This window comes from Artemia sp. Qi Xiang Cuo, chromosome 10, assembly GCF_049724085.1.
Source record: "Artemia sp. Qi Xiang Cuo chromosome 10, ASM4972408v1, whole genome shotgun sequence".
In the NCBI taxonomy this organism is placed as follows: domain Eukaryota; kingdom Metazoa; phylum Arthropoda; class Branchiopoda; order Anostraca; family Artemiidae; genus Artemia; species Artemia sp. Qi Xiang Cuo.
This window is the reverse complement of record NC_142803.1, coordinates 35,403,200-35,415,428: the sequence shown is the minus strand read 5'-3', so window position 1 is coordinate 35,415,428 and position 12,229 is coordinate 35,403,200. Positions and strand designations below refer to the sequence as shown.

Below are 12,229 nucleotides of genomic sequence, written 5' to 3'. Positions count from 1 at the left end.
AAGTTTGAATAACGCTATATGCTATCCTAACGCTAAAAATTTAGCGTTTAGAATAAATACAAGTTCAAGATTGTAAAAACCCCTAAACCGTAGCTTTACCGTTTTTTTACAATCTCTTGTATTTTTTTTTTTGCAATTCACCGATCTTTGACGCTATACTCGTACCTAACACGAAAAGAAACTACCACAAATAAAAGTGCGACTGCTACCCTCTTTAAATCTCTAAAGACTAGAGTGTCGTTTGCACTTTAATGGAAACGAAATATGCTTTTAAACAGTTGTTCTTTATCGTTATTGAATTGAAAAACCAAAATTCGTCAATCTTTTGGGAATCGTTTCTTTGTAAGATTGTAGTAATGACACTTAGGACTAGAGAGGGCCGATTGAGGAAGGAATTCCAGCTTCACAGATCTAGAGCTACGACTTTTTGATGAATCGAGTCACCTAGGTTCCGAACTCAAGGTAAAAGGTAAGCTCTATAGTAGGCATATTGAAAGAAGGGTCATCAAAGCAGGGTTGCCACCGCTAGTGATTTATCACTATTTCTAGTGATTTTTTATATTATATAAACAAAAAAAAACAGTAAATCAGCACCTTAATCACTAGGTTATTGAAGAAAATCATTAAGTTAAACAAAAAAATCACTAGAATTTGCTGGTAACCCCGCATCAAAGGCCAGTTTTTTCCGCAATTTGACTAGAGAAGCCACATGAGGTTAACGCAAAACTTTAAAATGCATAAGTGTATATTTACGACTGAAGTATTTCCGATAGTTCATTGCGTTTCAGATTTCTGGGGATCAGAAAAGATTGAGAAGTTGAAACAATTTCAGTTAGGACATTTTAAGACTTTTCTAGGGGATCGTGTATGGATAAAAGCTTAGTAATTAAGGGAGATTTGGGTCTTTGAGAAAGGCCAGACTAGTAAATGTGGTTAGGTATTGGTTTAAAATTGTTAGGTTGCCAGTTCAAGGCTGGTAATATCAGCATATCCAGAGTCAATTGGGGATTGGGCTAACCAAATTAGAAAATTTTTGGAGAGCTGTAGACTGGTTGAGATTTGGAGTGAGGGTAAAGGCTTGGACGTGGAAAATTTTCATTGGAAACTGGTAATCTTTCCAAAAAGGTTGAAAATATTTGGGGGATCAAGAGATTTGGTCGTGACAAGAAAAGAAGGAAGCAGTTGATTCTATGAAAATTTACTGTCGAGCGAAAGAGAATTGGGAGAATTTTTTATGTTCAAGGTGGGTTTCAAAAGATAAGTGTGCCCCCTTCATTAAAATTCAAGCTACATTTAGGCAATATTAAAGAACTCAAGACTTTAATGAGCCCTTTTAGTGAACCTTCTAAGCCAAAGAACCGGAAACTATCTATGACCCGGAAGTAATTATTTTATTCTGTATAAATATAATTTGTTTTTATTTTATTACTTTAGTTTATCTACTTGACGTAGAAAACCAAGAGAGGAAAGGAAATAATAAATGAAAAGTAAAATCAAATAGGTGAGAAAACGAGGATTTTGTCAGCCAGTGGCAAAATATGATGACGAAGAAGAAGCAAATATTTCGACAAGGACCTCGGCCAAGTCGTCCTCAATGCTAAAAAAAAAACGTCATGTATAGACAGTGTGGTCTTAGAATGTATTTATGTTTATCTACTGATGATGATCACTGGTGTGTGTGGTCAAAATATCCAGAACTTTTTGTATCTGTTTTTCACTGTATAATAAAAGGTCGTATCGCCATTTGAACTTTTATTTGTTCGCATAGAAAGGCAGGGTGGTCTTCCAATAAATACCTAAAAGAGAAGTGTTAAGGGGGGGGGGTATTGAAGTAACGGGTGATTTTTTACCTCCTGGTGAAAGAAGAAAGTCTGTAGGTAATGATAGGTAAAAAGAGCGTCCATATTCACGCTAAATGTGTGGATGTTTAAATGAAACTTTGTTCCATTAATACGCGAGTGCCGAATCATTGAAGCGTTTAAAAGACAATATGTTTGGGTGGGAATCATGACGAAGAATTACTGTTAAGAGGGATTGGGAGTAAGTTTTATGATACTATTAGGTGTCTGTATAGATTGCTTTGGGTAAATTACACTTGATCTTGTAGGGCATTATCGATTAAGCGATTGAACTTGTAGGGCATTATCGATTATCGATATCAATTATCAATTTTATTTTATACATGCCGTTGAAGTGTTCGTTTATGTGCTAACAGCCGTGATTATTCTATTCTTCTGTTTGTTGTCGTGACCCTGTGGCTCGTTTTGCAATAAATTTCTCCCTATCTTCGCATCTATATCTTTATATTTTAAACAATTAACGTAGTTTCATTAGTCAGATATGACGTAAATTTTCATCAACACTCTTCTTTTTATGTATATTCCTTTAAAAATGTATAGAAAATCAATTGGTAAATCATTTATTGATAAACCAGTTGAAAATATTGCTTCAACAAAATCAAACAGATTGCTACCAATGCTCGTTTCAAAAGTTTTTTTGCCTTGATTTCTTATAATTTTTTTTAATTAAATAGAACCAAAAGGAAAATTTTGGCAAAAAGGCACCCTTTTAAAATTAAATTGATTGTGTCGCAAACTAATTTGCTTATACAATCTATATTATTGCTTCAACAAACCAAATAGATTGCTACCAATGTTCGTTTCAAAAGATTCTAGGCCTCAATTTCTTATATTTTTTAATTAAATAGAATGGAAAATATTTACGAAAAAGCGCCTTTTTAAAATTGAAAAATAAATTGAGTGTATCGAATGTAATCTTTCTAAGATTTTTTTTTCTTTCTTGCAAACTTGAATTTTTGCGAATTTTTGTGATTAGAGACCACAAGAGTACATAAAAGGTTAAAATATATATATTAAACGTCTATTTCAGTATGAGCCGTTATTATTTTTTTTGCTATTTGTGATTTTATTTAAGGCTAAATTTAAGTGCTTCAACGCAGCTGCTGAACCCTATTTCCTCACATATTGGTGCGAAAACAGATGAAATGTGACGCAAAACGCAATAGTATCTGTTTTCTTGCGAAAAACAACTGTGTGAACCCATGGATAGTGAAAATGGTAAAAGTGAGGAAAAACTTGTTAATTTTAATGATCATAAGTGCACACGGACTCAGGGGCGTGGATCCAGCATTTTTGTTTGGGGGGGGCAGGAGGGGTCTACGTCTGGAGAGTGAAGGGGCATGGACTATATAATAATTTTTTCTCCAAATTATTGGGGGAACTGCCCCTTGCCCCCCCCCCCAAATGAAGCCACTGCACCGACTCGACTTTTAGGGGGGTCAAGATGATTTATTGGGTGGGGGGTAAGTAATAAGACAAATTGTTTTTATTTTAATTTTCAACTTTTCCAGGGTCTTTTGAAGCAATTCCCTTTTGCCTTCTATTCCGCTCGTGTGTGTAAACATAACATCGTTTACCGTTTGAACTCCTAGTATTAACATTTTAGGGACAAGACTCAGTTGCTGAGTGTGTGCAAATCAATGGCGAATTCAAGCTTTACCATTCTTATAACGACCAGTACTACAACACAAGGCTCTCAGACACGGTAATTTGTTTTATTTTCTTTTATTATACACTTCTTTGGAATTTTTCCCGAGTATGTTTTGTTTTGGCTAGAAACTTTATTTAGGTTAGGTTAATTTTTATTTAAAAATTGCAGATTTTGAAATACGCCCAAAAGAATTGAAAAACTTAAGTAGCCTAGGCATCTCAAGACATATAGAAATAAAAGGAGACAAAAAAGGAATTGCTCTTGGTGCTACATGGGGAGTTATGGATCTTAGAGGAGAATCATGGGCACCGGCAGGGGGGCCGTGCCCCCCTGGAAATTTTGGACTACAAAGTAATTATAAGGAAACCAAAGGAAAGAGAGCAGAATAGGGAAAGACCATGGAAAAAATGTGTGTTGTCCCATAGATTTTGACCCTCAATAAGGAAAATATAAATTTTAATTTGTGACTGAGTGACCCCTAACATGTTTTCCACAGACATTTTTCTGTATGATTTGGTTGGAGCAAAAAAAAATTAAATTCTTCATAGTAATGAATGATAAGTAAATAACGATCCTTGTCAATAACGAAAGTACAAGCGCCTAACTATTGACAACATTCAATCAAAGAATCAGCTTTTTATGGTGATCCTAAATATGTATTTGTTTTTTAGTAATTAGTGCAGTTATTAGAGCACAAAGAAGTTCGTATAATTATAGAAAACACAGGAAAAACAACTTAATAAGGGGCAATTTCGGTAAGAACATGCCGTCAACTTTTGCTTGCATTGCAAGAGTAACCGTGAGCTGATATATGAAAACACTATAATCAGAAATGTTTCCCCTGAACGGAACGCTGGGAATTTCTGTATTTTCCCCCTGAACGGATACGTTTTTGTGTTTTATTATCATTTTTATTTCAGGAGTGATTGTATTCATCTAGTTGTCACTTTGAAAAAGATTTAATTTTTTACCGTTATGAAGAATAAAGGTGTCAAATACATTGACTTTTGGTATTGAAAATTAAGTTAAAAATATTGAACTAAAAATTTTTATTTGATATTCTTAATCTTTGTTTTAATGTTTTACTTTGAACAAACTACTTTGATAATGCATTACTTTTTTATAAACACTGAGTCTAAAGGCATTAAATATTTTGGTGTTTGATAACCAAGTTCAAAACCGTCAATATTGTTAAGAAATTAAATAAAAAAAAAAAACAAGTTTTTTTAACTGAAAGTAAGGAACGACGTTAAAACTTAAAACGAACAGAAATTATTCCGTATATGAAAGGGGCTGTTCCCTCCTCAACGCCCCGGTCTTTACGCTAAATTTTTTTATTGTTTAAAAAAAATAACAGTTGTGAGAAAGTCAAACTTTAGCGTAAAGAGTGAGGCGTTGAGGAGGGGACAACCCCTTTCATATACGGAATAATTTCTGTTCGTTTTAAGTTTTAACGTCGTTCCTTACTTTCAGTTAAAAAAAACTTGTTTTTTTCATTTAATTTTTAAACATTTTTGAATTAATACGGGTTTTGATTTTTGGCTCACCATACATGAATAATTAAAAAAAAATTTGCATATTAATTTTACTTTTATTTGGTTAAATGGCTTTCTCGAAACTTGTTTAATTTTATTTACGAACGTTTTTATTAGTTATAAATATACGTAACTTACGAATAAAAAATATCCGTCCAACACTTCGGCAATGCTCAACAGAACTGAACGCTGGGAGCTTATATCTTAGTTTCTGCAAGTAGGCTATTGTTTTGTGTATTTTTTGTAATTACTTACCTTTTTCATTTTATATACTTTTAATTTAATTAGCATACTTTTTCCATTGCCTTTAGAAAAATGTTTGTCCCTAAACTTCATTAAATAAGGAAAAAAAAAAGTTTTTTCAACTAAAAGTAAGGAGCAACATTAAAACTTAAAGCTAACAGAAATTATTACGTCTGTGAGGGGATTGCTCCCCTCCTAAACACCTCGCTGTTCACGCTATACGTTTTCGGCACTTTACAAAAAGTTACTTATTGTTCTTAAACGACTCTTGTGTTTCAGGAGTCTTTTTTAAAGAATTAGGAGAAAATTTAAACTTCAGCATAAAGAGCGAGGTGTTGAGGACGGGGCAAACCCCCTCATATACGTAATAATTTATGTTTGTTATAAGTTTTAATGTTTCTCCTTACTTTCAGTTGAAAAAACTTGTTTTTTTTTACTTTCTGATGTTTTTTTTTAATAACGCCAAAATACCTGGGTCTACCTCCACGGAAGAATCCCCCTCCCCATAAGAATATCTTCTGGACAATTCAATCCTGGCGAAAATTTATCCCGGACAATTACAACTAACATCTTCACGTGTAAAATTGAATCGGTAAAGAGAAAGCAAGACATAGAAAGAAATTTCGTATATGAATTCTGGCAAATTCACCCAGTGCAAAATTTGCCCTAAAAATTTTCCATCCCCTGGAAACTACCCTTTGCATGGAAAATTCTTACAGCATAAAATTCATCCTCCCCTCCCCACCCGAAAAATGTATACATACTTCCCAATAACAAATGAAACACTGGGCAAATCTTATACTTTCGAAACCTTTCCTAGGGGCTTTGGGGGGTCGTTTTATCTCCAAAAACATAGTTATTGGGCATTCAGCTATGCTGAACAAAAAAGCTGGAAAAAAAATTCGATCGAACGATTTTGGGAAAAACTGGCGTGGGAGGGGGCCTAGTTTCCCTCTAATTTTTTGTTCACTTAAAAAAGGCACTAAAAATTTTCATTTCCATTAGAATGAGCCCTGTCCCGACGTTCTAGGCCCACTAGGTCGAAAATATCACCCCTGAAAAACATAAATAAAAACGCATCTGTGATTTTTCTTCTGGCAAAAATTACAAAATTCCACATTTTTGCACATATGAGCTTGAAACATCTATAGTAGTGTTCTTTGATACGCTGAATCTGATGGGGTGGTTTTCATTAAACTCCTATGAATTCAAAGGTTGTCTTTCCCCTTTTTTCGAAAATTTTCTCAGACTCATAGCTTTTGATGGGTAACACTAAACTTAATGAAATTTATGTATTTGGAATCAGTATAATAAGCCGATTCTTTTTATGTATCTATTGGTATCAAAATTCGTTTTTTTAGATTTTTGGTTACTAGTGAGCTGTGTCGCTCCTTACTTACAGTTCATTACCACGAACTGTTTGATTGCCCATCACAATCCAAACAGAGATCATTGAAATATTGATCGTTTTTTCTGCGTTACCACAAGTATTGTACTCATAAAACTTTACATTTTCATGAAATGTAAGTAAGCAAATTGAAAAGGTTTTTCAACTACAGTAAGAAACAAGTTTAAAACTTAAAACAAATTTAAATTACTCTGTATATAAGGGGGACTGCCCCCTTTTCAACATAGTGCTTTGAAAAATCTTTTTTTTTCAATGGCAAATTTTCTTAAAAAAACTGGACAAAAGCAAACTTCACAGTAAAGAGTAAGGAGCTAAGGAGGAGACATCCCCCTTCATACAAAAAATAATCTGTTCAGGTAAGTTTCAAATCTGCTCCTTGCTTTCAGTAGAAAAGCTCTGTTTTTTATTTAATTTCTGATTGTTTTCCAAATCATTCCCAGGCCTAACCAAGATATAATTTGAGATACCGGTCCCTTAAATCCCTGATCAATTGCTTTTAAAATGTGTAAATCCATAATTGTACGTTGATTATTAACGTCCCACGTTTAAGTTTGCAATATCAATTTTGGATAAAATTTGAATATACTTAAACATGGGCGATGAATAGTAATTTTGGTGAAAAGTCCTTGTTAATATTACTACTAAAGAATTTTGGTTGGATGAAAATGAATATACATTTATACATTAAAGGGTTTTCGGAATTATTTAGTTTCGAGGTAGGAGTTAAACAGGGTAGCACCTTGTCACCGAGGCTATTTTGTTTATATATCAATGATATTGTTGAGTTTTTTGAGGAAAAATGGGAACCAACAGTGAGTTTAGTAAATTTAGCTTTGTCTCTGTTGTTATTTGCGGATGATGCGGCGCTGATAGCTAGAAGCGCCGAAGATCTGCAAATATTGTAGAACATATTAGATGTTTATTTGGAAAAAAAGAAAATGAGACTAAATATCCAAAAGACTGAAATTGTAGTTTTTGGGAAAAATAATAACAACGATAAATTTTTATTTAAGGGTATTGAGTTGAAAAAAGTACAACTTTTAAGTATTTAGGGTTTGTTTTAAATAATGAAGGAAGTAGAAAGGCCTCAGGAGGTCGTGACCCTACACCATATATGGGCATAGCCTCCCTAGGGAGAACACGTGGTTAATGGGGTCAATGACCTAAATTTCCAAGGTCGATGTTGTTGTTGTTGTAAGTGCACGCTTTCAGTGACTGTCAAGGTCGAGTTATTTGTTGTTGTTGTTGTAAGTGCACGCTCTCAGCAAAGGTCAAGGTCGATGCTGTTGTTGTTGTAAGTTTACGCTCTCAGCGAATGTTAATCAAACAGTTCGTGGTAACGAACTGTAAGTAAGGAGCAACCCGGCTCAATAGTAACCGAAACTCTAAAAACGGGATTTTGATACCAATAGATACATCAAAAGAATCAGATTTTAATACTGATTTTAAATATATAAGTTTCATCAAGTTTAGTTTAACCCATCAAAAGTTACGTGCCTGAGAATATATGGCTTATTTTCAAAAAAAGGGGGAAAGACCGTCTAAAAGTCACAGAACCTTAATGAAAATCACATGATTAGATTCAGCGTTTTATAAAACCCTATTGTAGAGGTTTCAAGCTCCTGTCTGCAAAATTGTGGAATTTTGTATTTTTTGCCAGAAGAAAGATCACAAATGCATGTTTATTTATTTGTTTGTTTATTTGTTTGTTTGTTTGTTTTGTTTTTTTTCCCAGGGGTGATCGTATTGACCCAGTGGTCCTAGAATATTGTAGGAGGGCTCATTGGAACGGAAATTAAAAGTTCTAGTGCCCTTTTTAAGTGACCAAAAAGAATGGAGGGCAACTAGGCCCCTCCCACGCTTATTTTTTTCCCAAAGTCACCCGATCAAAATTTTGAGATTGCCATTTTGTTCAGCATGGTCGAAAATATGATAAAAATGTCTTTTAGGATGACTTGATCCCCCAAAGTCCCCAGGGGAGGGCTGAAAGTTATGAACTTTACTCAATGTTAACATATAGTATTGGTTATTGGGAAGTATACAGACTTTTTCAGAGGAGATTTTTTCTGGTAGGTGGGGGAAGGAGAGGGTCGGGGGCTATATGGAAGGATCTTTCCATGAAGGAAGTTTTCATGGGGGAAGGGACATTGCTATGAAGGGGGCGCCGGATTTCCCAGCATTATTAAAGAAAAAGATCAGGAATTAAATAAAAAAACAAGTTTTTCAACTGATCAACTGATTGTGATTAAGAGGTCATTTTTCAAGAACTGGAAAAAATTCGAACATAGTTTAAAGAGCAGGGTATTGACTAGGGGGCGAACCCCCTAATATACGTTTTAAAAATTTATGAATATAGAAGTTCGTTACGTAAGTTAATTCTAAGTTACGTATATTTATTACTAATAAAAACGTTCGTAAATAAAATTAAACAAGTTTCGAGAAAGCCATTTAACCAAATATAATATGCAAATTTTGTTTTAATTATTCATGTACGGTGAGCCAAAATCAAAACCTGCATTAATTCAAAAACGTTCAAAAATTAAATAAAAAAAACAAGTTTTTTTAACTGAAAGTAAGGAACGACGTTAAAACTTAAAACGAACAGAAATTATTCCGTATATGAAGGGGCTGTCCCCTCCTCAACGCCTCGCTCTTTACGCTAAAGTTTGACTTTCTCACAACTCTATTTTTTTAAACAATAAAAAAACTTTAGCGTAAAGAGCGAGGCGTTGAGGAGGGGACAGCCCCTTCATATACGGAATAATTTCTGTTCGTTTTAAGTTTTAATGTCGCTCCTTACTTTCAGTTAAAAAAACTTGTTTTTTTTTATTTAATACCATACAAGGATAAAACCTTTGCTAAAGCTCTTCTATCAACAGAATCGAACGCGTGCTCATAATCTATAAAACTGATGACCAAAGGTGTTTGAAAACTCAGGCACTTCTCAATTATTAACCTAAGAGTAAAAATTTGGTCAACACATCCTCTACCTTTTCTAAAACCGCACTGCTCTTCTCTTAAAACTTTGTCTACGGCATCTCTCAGTCTAAAAAGTGTCATATTACTAAGCAATTTGCTACCTACAGAGACCAGACTAGTGCCTCGATAATTACTACACTCACTTTTATCACCTTTCTTATAAAGTGGCTTAATTAAGGTTTTCCTAAAATCGTTAGGTACTTCCCCTTTTTCAAAAATCATATTCATAATCTTCAATAACTTATTTCTAACCTCAGAGCCACCATATTTAAGAAACTCATTTAATACCCTATCAGCACCTGGAGCCTTATTATTCTTTAATCATCTTAGTAATGTTTCTAATTCATCATCACAAAAAATATCTTCATTCACATCCAAGGTATCACAAACTGTTTACTTTTCATCTGTATTTATTCATGCAACTCTATCTCGTTTAAGCAAATTATCAAAATGTTCGGCCCATCTCGCTTTAGCTTTGCCTTATCGCTAATTGCCACCCCAGTCCTATCTCTAACTGGCACAAGTCCGGATTGACTACTACCTCTCAATTTGTTAACATGCCATTACAATATTTTACTATTATGCCGTCTAGCTGCATCTTCTAAATCCTCGGCAAGTTTATCCATGGCCTCCACTTCACACCTACTTAGTTCATATTTCATTGCTTTCTCCACTTTCTTTACATTTCTTTTGTTTTCATGTGATCTATCACTCAGCTAATTCTTGTACAAGTCCTGTCTCCTTTCTATTAAACTGAAAGATTTGTCAATAATATTCTTAGCTGCAGTTCTCGCTTTCTTCCCTGATACACCTTCAGCAAGTTCAAAAATCATTTTTCGAAAATTATTCAAAGCCATCTTCCACATTTTCAAATTTTAAACTCTCAAGTTTAGTTTTCAACTGTTCCTGGAACGTTTCTCTCAAATTCTCATCCTGGAGTCTACTAACATCATAACGTCCCGGGAGGTAATTACCCGTCCGATATTCCAGCTAGAAATTAACCCTTGACACTACTAGATTGTGATCTTTACTTTTAACATCAATAACAGCACTCCTATAGACCCGAGTATCTTGTATTGATCCTGCCAGTCTTCGGTTTACAATAACATAATCAATAAGGTTTGCTGTCTTACCATCACGTGAATATCATGTTAACTTATGAGCCATTTTATGACCAAACACCGTATTGGTTATAACTAGATTGTTATGCCTACAAAATTTAAAAAGTCTGTATCCATTACTGTTTTCTTTTCCTACACCAAATTTACCTAAGCTGGGATACCATCTATCCTTATTTCTACCAACCTGGGCGTTAAAAACTCCCAGCAATAACATAATATTTCTGCCTGGGACCGTGTCTATTTGCTCCTGTAACTGTAAGTAAAATTCATCTGAGTCACTAGTATCTCCATCAGTCGGTTCTACAGGGGCGTATACAACTATAACTGATACCTTGAACTTACTAGTCATAAAATGAGCAATTAGTGTTCTATTATTAATACCTTCCCAGCCTAAACAAGACTTACCAGCTTCCTTATTCATCATGAGCCCTACTCCCTGTCTATGTAACCCATCCTTCCTGCCTGAGTAAACAATTTCTATATCACCTAATTTCATGCTTCCTACCCCTGGGATATGAGTTTCTGAAACTACTAATAAATCCAGTTCGAATTGTCTAAATTCGTCAGTCAAAATGTCGATACGATAGTCATTTTTAATGTCGTAACATTCCAAGTTCCAATTTTCATGTTCTTTAAATCATTGAAATTTGTTTCGCCTAGGAAAAGCAATGATCCTGGATACCAGTGCAGGAAGGGGATCACATATCTTCTCAAGTCTACACCGAAGTGCTTAAGCTAGCTTAGAACCGGACAGCAAGAAGTCCCTGGGACCTCCATGACTGGAGGATTTGTGCAATTCTTGGCCTATCTTGGTTAAAACATTGTTTTCAGCACTTGGTGATGCTCCTCTATTAGCAAGAGTCAAAATCCTGCACAGACAATCTCAAGCCTATTACCTCCGACTCAGTATATATTCCTGCCTACAAATTTTATGCTACTTCAGGGAGGCAACCCGTAATAGATAAATTAGCTAGGAAGAGGTCTTTCAGACCAAAGACGTCTATCAAAACAGATCACACCCAGAAAATTGTCCATTAGTCAGAATCCACAGCAAATGCTGTGTTGTTTACCAGGCTATAATTTCCTCTAGGGGTGCCACTCCTCAAGTAGGACTAGAGTTGACTGCAAGGCCCCCATTCTTGCAGGTACCTCGAAAAGGTCGAGGCAGCCCTTTGCAGATGCCGTTGTCCATAGATCTGGATCTTCCGCCCTGCCACAGTTGTACTCCTCTAGAGGATCCTCCCGCGATGGTAGTTCTGCATCACCATGCAATTTAACCCATTGCTGGGAGAAGGTTTGCAACTCAAGGAACTTGTGGATAAACCAGTGTGCCCTTTTGAGTGAACATTTGAGGGGCCTTCTTCCTCCTCCGCCTGTATTTATGACCCCGGGCAAGGGTGCCCCAGATTCTATTATGGACCCCCCGGGACAAG

At 35.1% G+C, this 12,229-nt stretch overlaps 1 protein-coding gene across 1 annotated transcript in view; it reads left to right on the top strand.

Annotated features, from left to right (window-relative positions):
- LOC148947703 (uncharacterized) overlaps positions 1 to 12,229 on the top strand; it is a 196,440-nt gene that overhangs the window by 27,498 nt on the left and 156,713 nt on the right. The window contains exon 3 of the mRNA XM_089095381.1: positions 3,466 to 3,564. Coding sequence (XP_088951507.1) covers positions 3,466 to 3,564 — 99 coding nt within the window. The remainder of the gene's footprint in view (positions 1 to 3,465; positions 3,565 to 12,229) is intronic.